The 13277-nt window shown below is 42.8% G+C and overlaps 1 protein-coding gene across 2 annotated transcripts in view; it reads right to left on the bottom strand.

The window, feature by feature from the left end:
- SCHIP1 (schwannomin interacting protein 1) overlaps positions 1-13277 on the bottom strand; it is a 669685-nt gene that overhangs the window by 502637 nt on the left and 153771 nt on the right. For both annotated transcript variants that reach the window (XM_019731976.2, XM_074327035.1), the window contains exons 3-4: positions 13024-13104; positions 1123-1258 (exon numbers count right to left, since the gene is read on the bottom strand). In XM_019731976.2, the coding sequence (XP_019587535.2) occupies positions 1123-1258; positions 13024-13104 (217 nt within the window). The remainder of the gene's footprint in view (positions 1-1122; positions 1259-13023; positions 13105-13277) is intronic.

The following is a 13277-nucleotide window of genomic DNA, read 5'->3' as shown; positions in this document are numbered from 1 at the left end:
GTCAGCTAAAAATAGATCTTCTGCCATTGTTATTTGCACAGCTGTAAACTCAACTTATTGCTCTCTCTTTAGAATCCATGACTAGAGAAAACCACTTATTAAAGAACATACAGTTCAATCATTTGAAAACATTTCAAAATAACCTTTGCTCGATCCCAATGTGAATACATTATTTTGGCTGTTGGGAAGCCTTGTTACAAATAAACAAACAGGATTACAAAATAGTCAAGGAAGATTTTTTTAAAAAAATAATATCCTCGTATAGTTACTCCATTTCTCTTGCTAACTTCTTTCCGTACTCCAGTGACTATCATAAATGATCACAATGGCTAAATCCACAAAACTCTGCATTACAATTGCCTGAGCATTTATTTCCTGCCACACTTGGCATTTTTTTTTAATAAGGCCCTTCAGCCAGCCTTTCATTCTGTACCCTTGTACCAGTGTCCTTAAACTGCTATCCCCTGGGACAACTGTGTCCTGTAGTCAGGGTCTAGTTCTGTTTTAAGTTTTCTTACTGGCTGCCCACATTGAAAAATCCAGATTTCTGGCATCTCCAGAAGAAAGAAAATGACTTTTGACAATGTCTGTCCTGCATCCCCACATGGCCACACACTTCCAGGAGCCTCCCGGGGCTGCCACAAGTCGGCCCACATCAGTCACATGGGTTACTTCACTGGCCCCCATAGGCATTTGAGTCGCACCCCGATCCTTTCAACACTTCCTGGAAATGTTCTCTTTATAATCTTTATAACCAAGTAAATCTTGATCCTATTAGCACCACAAAATGCTACCCGAGGCGCAGACTAAAAAGAACATGCTGTTATAAAGAAAAGAAGATATACTTAGTAACAGAGGAACGCAAACACACAAATGAGAGTTTAGGCTGATGTCAAATGCAGCTGATTTCCTCAGATTTGATAAAGTTCACTTTCTGTTTACGAACCCTGTCTTTGTTTAGAGATAACAAGCCCTCATCATGGGTTCACATGCAGCAAAGAAGCGATGTAGACACTCTTCTCACAACCCACCTGCTCACATCCCAAGACTGCGCTGCTGGAGCCAAGGCCCGGTGACCAGGTGACGGCCCGTCACACTACGAGAAGGAAACATGGCACTTACCGGTGTGCTGCTGTCCGAGAAGGTGTTCATGCTGACGGAGCTGCTCAGCTTGTCGGAGGACACGGAGGGCGGGGAAGGGCTCCTCTTCTCCAGCGGGTCCTGCCGCTGCAGGTACTCACGCCACGCTCGCTGAATGCTACAAAAATAAATGAATAAATCAAAATAAAAAATCAGCACATGCACTGTCACTCCCCCGTCACAGCCCACAGACTCAGAAAAGTACTCTGAAGAAACTGGCTTTGGAGTCAGGGAAACTGTAACACAGAGAATGTGACACGAGAAATCAGAAGACCTGGACTTGTCTCTGTTTTACTGGTTTGACTTTCACAGACTAAGCTCACTCAGTCTACAAGTGTCAACTTCATCAGAAAAAGTCATCAGTCAAAGTGAAATTAGTTTGCACATGTAAATGTACTTTGATTTATGGGACACAAACTTTCAATTTCTCATCCTGTATTTCAAATGAGAATAATATGTGTGTATGTATATATAAAATAATAAAGTGACAGACATATCATTTACTCATTCAATACAGCATGGCTGAGGGATTATTCTGTGCCAGGGTCAGCTGCGTCTGGACAGACAGAGCAGTGAGGCTCTAGGGGGCGCCATTCGCGTAGGCCTCAAGGTGAAGGGCACCCACAATGTTATCCAGTATAGTCTGCATGGCCCAACACAGGCAAGAGACCTGTGGGCATGGATTTTACATACTGTGGAAGGAAACAGGGAACGTTCAATAAAAAAAGAAATGGACCGAGAAGACAAAATATCTGAAAGTGTTATGCACTGCGTGGAAAATTAAACCAACACACGACTGTTTGAGATTTCACCCAAGGAAGTTTTCTATTTCTTGTGATTCATATCTAAAAAACACCTCATCTTCTGCACTGGTAACAGAAACCTCTTCTTTGCAAAAGCTAACTGATTTTTTTGGACTTTCTTCTAATGTTTGAGATTAACATCAAGGTTTTCACAAGCGATCAGTGAACGTAATCTATCCTATCCTGGTATTTAGCCAGACATGAAGACCCATTGTCAGGAGTCAGCCTTTTAAAATAATCGCACTAATTCTTCACTATCTTTTCTAGACTCCTGGAAGCATTTGAGCTAAAATTCTTCCACATACAACTAAAGTTACTAAAGTTGTTTTTGTGTAAATAAACTGATTTATTTTCATTTGGCTAGAATGGTTCGAAGACCATCAATTTTCAACAGTAAGGAGATATAAAAACACAAAAATGCTACCACATTATTTAATGTATACGTGGTCCCTAATTTATGAAGTCTCTGTGAGTTCTAATACTCAAGGAAAACTCCAGAAACTGCAGTAAAACAGTATCTTGGGATCAGAGGCCAATTTCCCTGAAACTATGAAACTTAAGCTTCAGTGGCCTTGACTCAGATCAGAAGCTTCTTCCAAGACCCTGAGAAGGGCTCTTCATGGTTTGTATAAAATTGCAAAAGTAGATATGCTTTAGGTGTTTTTTTTAAGGGCCCTCCAAATTGTATATACACTTCAGGCTGTATTAAAGCAAGATCTGACCCTGGTTTTGGGTTATATGTGGTCACTCTTTTGTTATGTAACGTTTGCTCAAAATGCATCCTTATTTATTTTTCTTTGGTTTAAAGATTTTTTTGCATATCAGAAATGCATTTTTATTTGAAAACAACTTAAATTTTTGGATAAATGATTTTAGTATATAAATTTGATTTTGTTTTTATATAGAATGTAAAGATTTCCCTCATTGATCTTCCATGTGAAGGGTATTGCATGCCTGAAGGGAGATTCTTTCTGTACGCAAGTGTGTATCTTACATGTCAGGTGCTGGAGACCGACGGTGTAGGTTCCTACACTGAAATTCGGTCAAGTGACCGCACATAGTAAAAAGGAGATAAGAGAAATATTCTAGTTAATCAGATTCAAGAAGCAAACATGACACAAAAACTGTGCAGATAAGACCGAGTCAGTAACTTTAGTTAGGACACTGCAATCTCCCATAAGATGACAGGCCTGAGTCTGGGAGGCCCACTGTTTCTTCTGGGACCCATTTTACTAAGAAGTATAGACCTGTTGGAAGCTGTGAGTGATTTTTCACATCATCTGAAGCACTTGAAGGGCTGGGTGTCTCCCAGGACCCCGCTGACAAGCTCTGCCACTGGAGGGCACCTAAAGTCTGTAAAACTTCCCATCAAGGGCTTAAAAACATGTGACATTTTAAAAATGATTTAAAAAGATTTCTCTCTCGCTCTCTCACCTTGATTATTCATAAATTATAGAAAAAAAATATAGCGGCCACTTAAGATACTACATTTTAGCTTATTGAACACCAGGGGGCAGTGTGACACCTTTACAGAACCAAACAAACAATGCTGGTCAAAACTGAGGTGACGTCTGCACAGGTGAATTTGCACTTAAGCGTCCTCTTTCCCCCTCCTAGTTCTGTGGAATCTGCAAAGTGACATATTAGTTTTCCCTAAGTCAGAGATTAAGAAGTCAATATTTTTTCTTCAAGTGGATGGATATCCTTATGACAATATTAATTACCTTTAAAATGTGTATTAAAATCACCCATATTTCACTCACTTCCTTAACACAAAAACTATTTTGATTTTTGAGTATTTACCTTACTAATCTTGTTCACATGTGTAGAAACAACTTTACTTAGTTGAAAACATATTACACTATATTTTATTCTTTTAAAAAAACTTAATACGATATACATATTTCCACTGTTTTACTTGTCCTTCATAATTACAGTTTTAACAACTGCGTGACAGACTGGACAATGTCTTCAAACTTGCATCAGAGGTTAAAAATGACAAGCTAGTCATGTCATATAAGACTATTACCATAAATTGCTATGTTTTTTAAATGGTGGAGCTGTTATTATTCTCTGCATCATAAAAAAATGTTTACATCACACTCTATTTCTCTCCTCTGAACACACTGACATTACCTTCGTAGATTAAATTGTTCTAATATTAGCTCTCTGAATACCATCTCCAAATGGTATTTCACTGTAAGAGGGAATTAAAACAAAACGTAGAAGCACCTCGTCCCTGGGCTTGGGGAATCACTTTTCAGCCTTCTCATCCTAGTTTCACTGCAATTCCTACTCACAAGTCTCCTTTACGCCTGCAGAGTAAAACCCTGAGCACCAACTATCTTGACATTTTCACTTCTGAAACTAAGCAATATGATCAATGTAAGTTTTTAAAGGCTCGCTGCAGCAAGGGAGCACACTTTGTGTGTTCCTATATTTTGAATTATAGATAAGAGTATAGAGGTTTACTTCAAAACAGATAAATACTTGATCAGTAAGTTTTTTTGCTAAGTCAATTCCTATTTATCTTTTCCCATCTCAGGGATGCCATACTCACCTGCCTCTGCCCTCTCTCTATATATGCCTGTTTTACGGCACAGGTGGCTCCCTCCTGCACTTACAGCCAGTTGGAGACTCACAGCCTGTGAAGTCCTGGTTGTCCTTACATAGAAAAGGAGAAGAGAGAGCTGAGAGCTGGGATGCTCAGAAAAGGTGTGAGGGAGTCCTGGTACTTTAATTAGCCTTGAAGGAGTGATGGGATTTAGATTGATAGGGAGGAAGAGGAAAGACCTCTGGGCAAAGGCCTGGAAGTGAGGGAACCAAGTAGGCGGCAGGTGCGATCTCAGAAAAGTGTGGTAGGACATGAGGCTGTGGAGACAGGGAGCGAATCCAAGACGTCAATGGGGCCAGGCTGCGGGCAGACTGGGCAGTACCTGCTTCTCGTACGGGAGAGCCTCATAACAGCACAGTTGATTGTTGCCAGACCTTTCAACTTTTCAGGAACAGTCAGAAATCTGGATTCTTATATGAAAGTTACTAGTTCTTAAATGTCACTAAATTTTTTTTTTTTTTTAATTTCAAAATACTTTATTACCCAGGTAGGCTGAATCTGGGGATGGGAAAGAGAATGCCATCAAAGAAGACACAAATCTGAGTATCTTAAGAGATAATAGCTAATTACACAGAGCTCTTTTTGTGTGTTTTCTGCCACTCAATCTTAACCACAAGTGGGCTGTCAGGAAGGCACAATTATATTATAGTGGTAGGTTTTGCCTGTTCAACATTAATTTCTCCTTCTTTTTGTTCCAGCACTCATTTTCCTTAGGGGACCCACTAATCCTCAAGCCACGAGCTTTGGATGGGACAGATCTTACCCCTCCACTGTAGAGGGCAGCCCACCTGCTGGGGTTGCCCAACCCAAAACAGTGACGGATTCAGGAACGTACACATGGGTCAAGCCGGGCCAGTGAAAGACTAGCAAGAAAAAAGCCTCCTTTTTCGGCTCGTAGGATGTAAGCCTAGAGCTGTCCGTGGCCACTTTATCACCATGTTGGCAGAACCCCTGTGAGACTGAAGCAATAAGGTGAAGAGCAGAGCTCACAAAAGAAGAAAGACAGAGATGGCTGATGACCTTGCGTGACCACCTGGGACTAGCTGTGCTTAAAGCACATTAGCCCTTGGGTGTTTCTGTTAGATGTTCCAATATAATCTCTTTTTGTATATATGTAAGTCTGAGTTGAGTTCTGTTACTTGCAACCAAGAGCCCTGGCCAAGTTTCAGGCAATGAGATGGGAACTAACTGACAGACCCAACACTTGGACTAGATCCCCTATCTCCCCATTTCATTGTGCCCCCTCCTCATGGTTCAGCAAGACAGAAAGAGAGAAGGGAGCAACATGGTTGACCTGGTTTGGTACATACTGACTTTTAGCGGGTAAGTAGAACCCATGTTTGTTTAACCCTCTGTTAGCTAAATCTTCTGGGTGCAATAAAAAGTTACCCTAACAGCTATGTCATGTTTCTATTCTTTGGTGTCTGCTCCAACCCTGTGTCCTGGTATAAACCTGCCCAAATGCCAGTAAAGGGCCACTGCATGCAAAAGGCAGGTTTTCCACAGCATTTGCCCACCATGTCTCTAGCCTGCTGCCCCTCCACTCGTTTCTGCCCAGTCTGTAACTCCTGATTTCAGCTCCTTACTTTGATTATCGGTACTTCCTAACGCATCATGGACTTACACTCTTCTGGATTTTTCTGCAAGTTTCTTCACCAACATTTATGACTACTTTTACTGTCAAAAACCCCCAACTCCCTCACAGATGGGAATTTGGGCAAATGGGGTCTAGGCTCTACAACACTTGGTTCTTTATGAAGACTAAGAAGGCACTTCAGAAACAAGGCACACAGAGGCTACTGAGTCTGTGAAAGACAATAGTAGCTCTGGGAGAGATTAACCACTCAAAGAGAAGAGTATCACATTAGGCCAGGTCAACACTTCTTTCCCAAGGAATCCTCTTCCTCCAGTAGATTCTGAAGCCCTTGAGGGCAGTGACCACTCGTATCCATCCTATCTCCATAGTATACAAATATGGTAAGTATTTGATCAACAAATATATTCTCCTAAGACTATGTCCAAGAAATAGCTCAACAAATGCTCAAAGGGAAAAGGGGACATGTGTTCAGAAACTAACTGTGTTTATTGTATTCTTCAGCTCTGTGCCTTCAAGTTTGGCACTTTCTTATGTTTTCTGTCCCTTTGTTGAAGTTCTCACTGTATTCATCCTTTCTTCAGCTGAATGTGGTGAGCATCTTTATAACCATTACTTTGAATACTTTCAGGTAAATTACTTATCTCCATTCCGTGGAGGTTTTTTCCTGAGGTTTTATCTTATTCTTATGTTTGGAACATATGCCTTTGTTACTTCATTATGCCTGACTGATTCTCTGTGGTGGTTTTTCTGCATGAGATGAAACAGCCACCTCTCCCAGGCTCGAAGGGTTGGCCTGTGCAGGAGATGAACTTTATCATTCAACCCTACCCTAGCTCTTGGTTGTCTCTCAAACCTTTGTGATTGTCCAAGCAGCCTATTTTACTTTTAATAACTCCTAATAGTTAAAGAGGTGCCAAGACCTGGCGTGTCTCAAAGAAGAGGCTCTCAGTCAGTACCTAGATTTCAGCTGATGGGAAGTCAGACACTCAGGCAGCAGCTTTTAAAGAATATATATCTACAGAGGGTGCCAAAAAATGTATACACATTTTAAGAAAGGAAAACTGTATTAAAATTGTAATACTCAATATATACCAATAACAAAGATGAATACAAGTCAGATTTGAGTTCTGCAATTACCAGAGGTGCTCAAAGTGGTTGCCATCAGTGTCCAGACACTTCTGATCACGGCGAACTACTGCTTGAGCAACGCTGACCAAAGTGTCCTCTTGTATACATTTTTTGGCACCCCTAGTATGTTCTGTGGGACCACAAGCATAAGCCCTGCTGTCTACCAGAGCCAGGCAATCTGGAGATGTGCCCTGGGTGACAGCTGTAAAAACTGGGGTTCTAGACAAGCGTGTAAGCTCCTTTCTGGGAGATATTGGTGAGCTGTAGCAAATGGAAAGCACAAAGATGGAGTCCCCCAGCCTATGTTCCCTGAGAGCAACTTCCTAGCCTCTAGCTCTGTGCCAAACCTGAAGCCTGCCCTAGCCCCGAAGGCCAAAGCTCCAGGACAAGCAAGTAGACGTCCTTCACAGGAAGACTGGGCAGTGCCTCGGTTCACAGTCTGTGCAGTGCCCTGGGGTGGTAGCCTGTCAAGAGCTATTTCTGGTGGGTCCAAGAACTTAACCCTGCCTCACCACCAGAGCCAGGAAATCAAGAGGTATCCCCTGGGTGGCTGCCACAAAAAAAAACAGGGCACTGGATGTATGAACTGGGGTACCAGACACATAACAGCTCCCTCTGAGATGCTGGTGCTCCTCAGAGGGAGAACTCGAAGACAGTGCCAGCCCTTTGAGGAAGTCTCAGGAGAGGTTTACTGTCAGCCCGTAGTTGTGAGTTTAATTAGAAGCCTGCCCCTCAGGCTGCAGCTGGGATGATAAGCTAATAGGCCTCCTTCACAGGAAGACTGAACTCCTGGGTCTGCGGCCTCCTGCTGTGCCCTGAGGAGGTAGCTGGTTAAGAACTCTTTCTCCATTGGTTTACGGTGTGGCTCTGTCCAACCGGCAAGCACACAGCTCACTGGCCACCAGAGCCAGTGGTGTAGAGGTGTCCCCTGGTGGCAGCCACTAAAACCAGGGCACCAGACAAGAGTATAGCTGTTTTCTGGAAGGTACTGGTGAACTGAAGTGAGGCAGAGGGACAACACAAAGATTGCGTGCACCGGCCTTCATTTCCTGAGAGCACCCCTGTCAGTGTGCCAAACAAGAAGCCTGCCCTTCAGGCCAAAGCTCCTGAACAAGCAACTAGGCCTCTTTCTCAGAAACACTGGGCATGTGTTTCAGTCTGCTGTCTGTACAGAGCCCTGGAGTCGGACAAGAACTGTCTCTGACTGTTACTGTCTTGTGGAACCCAAGAAGGCAAGCTCCCCTGGCCTCCAGGGCCAGACAATCAAGGGGAGTCCCCTGGGTGGCAGCCACAAAACTTGGGTCACCCGGTGTAAAAACCAGGGCACCAGACATGTGTAGAAGCTCCCCTCTGGGAGATTCTGGTGCTCGGGAGTGTGGCAGGAAAAGAGCGTGAAGATGGTGCCCACTGGCTGGAGTGGGGCAGAGAAGTGCAAGGATGGCACTTGCTGAGCAAAGGGGGTGGGGAACCAAGAACAAACAGATGGCACCTACCCGCTTTAGCAAGGCGGAGGAAGGCAGCACCCGCCAGGCTCCATCCCGGGGAATATCCCAGCAGGCCCCTGCTCCTCAGATGAACACTTTAAAATTAGCAAATGATCTCTTTCACTTAAAAGTCTGGGTGCTTTTCAAAGGGCTGCTTCTGTGCTCGGTCCTGGGCGGGTGAGTCTGTGCACAGGCCCTTTAAAGAGCAGTTTCTCAGTTTGCCACAGCCCCACGGATCTCGGGTCTCCCGGGCACAAAGCCAGTTGGTCTTCAAAGCCAGATATGCTGGGGCTTGTTTCTCCAGTGCCAGTTTTAAAAGTTAGGGTGCCCAAGATGGGGTATGAATCTTTTTCTCTTCAGGGAGAAGCTCTGGGTTTTGAGTTTCCTTCCAATTGTGAATCACTGCGCTGGGGGATGGGGTTGAGGGCCAGGCGGAGTCTCAGCCTTTCCTAGCCTCTTCCAGGTGATTTCCCTTGTTTGATCAAGGTGAAGGTGCTGCTCTGCCAGTTTTCTGGGGAAATAGTTCCCTATGTGTCTGCAGATTCCACTGTGTTCACTGGAGGAAAACAGTTCATGAGTCCCCCCCACACACCAGAAACTAAGTGTGTTTACAAGATATACCAGTAGGTTCTTGCTCAGTTTTATGTCTCATTAGCTGTGGCCTTGGGCAAAATACTAAACTCACTGGCCTACATTTTGCTTACCCACAAAATGGGAATAACAACTTCTTTGTAATTCTTGCAAGGAGTCAAGGATAAGGTATCTAGGTCACTTAGCCCCAAATTTGACTAATAGAGGTCCTCGATAAATATTATAATTTCTTTAAAAAAATCAAACACTTTCAAATGGTTTTAAGTAACATGTGCAAATCATATTCATGGATGTGATATGTTGTATTCCTGACGATCTTTACTGGCGTTATTCTATTAGCCCAATTTGACATTCAAATATGTTTGGAGAAGGTACAACTGCATGGAAAAGATACATTAGGCTAAATGCTTCTCTTGGAGTTTCTCTATGTTGATCCATCACAAAATAAATGTGTTGTTGAAACATAAGGAGAAGGATCGCACACAGTTCATGAACTTTTAAATGATGGCTTGTACTCGGAAGATGTGTCTTAGATCTTACTACCGCACGCAAGGCGTGTTCCCGACGTGAAGGGCAGCGGTTTGATGGGAGCCGGTGAGTCCAGTTCCTCCCTCCGCGGTCAGGCGCCATGCTAAAACCCATGCTCCTTTGACGTGCCTCATACCCTCACACTTGTTCCAGCCTAGGCTCTTAAGGATACATTAATCTTTAGTCCCAGAGTTGCGCTGAGAGCCTTCATTGTGCGAGCTTTCAGTATTTCTTTTGCTTTCACTGAATTTTCTGACTTGAGAGGCTTGCATTTGCTTGGTCTTCAGAAACTTGCCTTTTACCTCCCCAAAATTACTTTTTATTAATAGCTGTGCAATTTTGATTGCTTTTGCCCTTTTGATGCAGTCCTTTGATCCTCCAAGTCTAAAAGTCAAAATTACTCTTAACATTCATGAACCAGGTAATGTGCCCTTCCTGACTTTTCTTCTAAATTCCACCCCGCACCACCCCACACATTTTCTTTCCCCACAGTCCTCTGCTTCCTTCCAGATACTTTGTACTTCTACATACAGATTTAGGCTTCCTTATCAAATTCTTTCTTTTTTATGTCGTCCTGAGTGTGAAGAAAACACTGAGACCCTTTCCTGACCCACCCACCTCCACCGTGGGGTTCCCACTAGTGTAGGTATACAGTAAGAGTAGCCACACCTGAGAACGGTTCTCATCTCGCTTTATCTTTTACGTTCAGTGATTGACCTGACAAGGCACATCCTACCTCAGGGCTTGCAGGGCCTGGACTGCCAAGAAAACCTTCATTGGAACCTACTACTGTCTCCTCCTCATCAGGGAGGGGAGAGGAGAGTTTCCCGAAAAGCAGATTTTATGGTGTAGTAACCTCACTTCTCTCTAACCCCTGGAGGAAGGTAGATGTTCAGCGGGTTCCCACCAACAGAAGTCAGAAGACCCTAAGAGAAAGCCTTTGACAGTGACTCAGGAACGTGGGACAAGGTTCATCTTTCATACCCAATGCTCTGCAGGTCTAAAGAACGTCTCTCGGGAAGCAGGGATGGGGTGTGCCAGGGTTCTCCCTGTGAGGATGCCAAGCTCATCCTGGGGAAGCCAGACCCAGCAGAGCAAGAGACCCAATGAGGAGGGCAGCCGATACCATTGGTGGAGAAACTAAGGGAGACCCAATGACCCTTCCTACAAGGAATAAAATAGCCCCTTCAGGTTATTTTAAAGGAAACAACTATCTGGGAGCTTGAATGTTCACCATTAATGAGAAAACTGGAGCAACCTTGGTGTTTAGCACATGAATGTTAGGAGAAGTGACAACAAGAGAGGAGGAAGGAAGCGGGAGATGGAGGGAGTATAAATAAATAAAGGAGAGGGAAGAGGGGAGGAGGCTGCAGAGCTGTAGGAAAGGTCTCATGTGGGTGGAGGGGAGATGTTTAACCCATCATGAGAGTTAAGAATTCAATAACCAGATTAGATGAGAGTCACTGAACTGCACTAAACTTTCCAATGGGACTCAAATTCCATTATTGGACAAGATTAAGTTTTCTCTCCCTCATCCCCCTCCAGTGAGTGGAAATGGGGTCCAGAGTTATTAGAAGAAATAAAACCATTCAGTTTGCACCTCACTGAGCTGAGACTCCTCCATCAAACCAGTTGCACATAAAATCCCCGACTCTTGAGCTGGCTAGAATCTTGGGCACAGAGATTTTTTTCTTTCCCTGTTCCTTCTCGTGGCTCCTGCCCCACTGCCTCTACATATTGGAGTGGATGAAAACTAAGAGAGAACAGGGAGGTTCCCTAACTTCATTTCAGCATTCAAACTAAACACTCTAATTTTTCACACTTTCCTTTTTAGCACTTTTTCATTTAAGAGGACATTATCGTTATGAGAAAAATTCCTAAGGATAAAGCAACTTAGGGTTGGAAACATCTTGTGTAGTGAGGCTGACACACTGCGTACATAAAACTATTTGGTAGCCTGATTACTATTCATTTAGGAAGTGTGATGCAGAGCTTCCTGGTGGGGGCGGGCGGGGACCCAACTGGTTCAGAAGCCATGTTTGAACTTTACCTTGAGATGTAGCCCTGTGTGCTCACTCTGAGGCAAGCTTTTTACTGATTACTAAGGTTAAAATAGATTTACAGTGTATTAATATTTATTTTTATCCAGCAGGGTATGTTATAGTTGCATCATTTCTGTTTCACTTCTTAAATCCAGCAATGGCTTCTTGTTCTTCAAAGGTGTACACCTGCAGGCTCCCTTCTTCTGGGTGGCTTCTCTAAAGATTCCTGTTTGGCCTTTTTGAAAATTATCGGTGATCCTGGCCAAGCTCAGACATATTTAAATTCTCAGACACATTTAATTCTCAGAGTGTTAAGCTGAGTGTGTGTGTGCATGTGTGTGTGTGTGTGTGTATGTGTGTTATATACACCCTTAGTGGCAATTTTTATATGCCCCCTAAAGGAAAATCAGAAAGGGAAAAGATGACAGAGAGCAGGCATGAATAGTTTAAAATTGCTTCTAAAGTAATTATGATAGCCCCTTCTCTACTTAAAAATGGTTTTAAAAGATTGCCATTTTGTTCTATAATATGCCTGTCTCACTTTGTATTTTATTAGTTTCATTTTTGTTAATAATGGGGTGGTTTTAGCATGATTTTTATGCAATAGTCATTGATAGTGAGGGAAGGGAACCCACATTTGGCCTTAGGAAGAGAGAATAAAAAATAAAAGAATAGGAAGTGGGAACGAAAGACAAGATATATTTTTCCACAATATTTGGATGTGTAATGAAGAAGTAGCCTGAGGTGGAGAGGTGGAATTAACCACATTGTTCCAAGACGAAATTAACCAAGCCACTAAGATAAGAGACAGTGGGAAATGCTAGTGGAAGTTGAAGGACAGTATTCAGCCCAAAAGGGGAGAGCTGAGAAATGAAGTGATGACAATCAAATAATTCCCTACACTATCTAGCAATGGTGCTGTGTGCCCAAAACAACTTTGTTGCTGCTCAGACAGAGAGGAAATAATGTGTAACACATAAACGTGAAATAAATAAATGTGTAATTTTTATACCCCCCAAACTCCAAACTAGTTCAGAGGTTAATAAAACAAGAACTTTAAAACTAATGCTTTAATATAAACTTTGAAATAACTTACATTTTCACCTTTGACTCCAAGGGCTGTAGATTGAGGTGATATTTTTCAATATTATTCTCCACATCCGTGGCCAGCTGGTGACTGCAAACAGAAGTAATGCCTCAATATAGCTTAATCCAGAAAGTTAATGCAATTTATAGCAATAATATTACCAATTTATATTTATTTGAAAAAGCAGATATATATTCAATTTTGTTCGTTTTAATTTATTAACGGGGTCCTAATTCCTACTGATGGATGACGGATAAATAACC

This window comes from Rhinolophus sinicus, linkage group LG01 (genome assembly GCF_036562045.2).
Source record: "Rhinolophus sinicus isolate RSC01 linkage group LG01, ASM3656204v1, whole genome shotgun sequence".
NCBI classification, from domain to species: Eukaryota; Metazoa; Chordata; class Mammalia; order Chiroptera; family Rhinolophidae; genus Rhinolophus; species Rhinolophus sinicus.
Note: the sequence above shows the minus strand (reverse complement) of the source record. Positions and strands in the feature narration are given on the sequence as shown.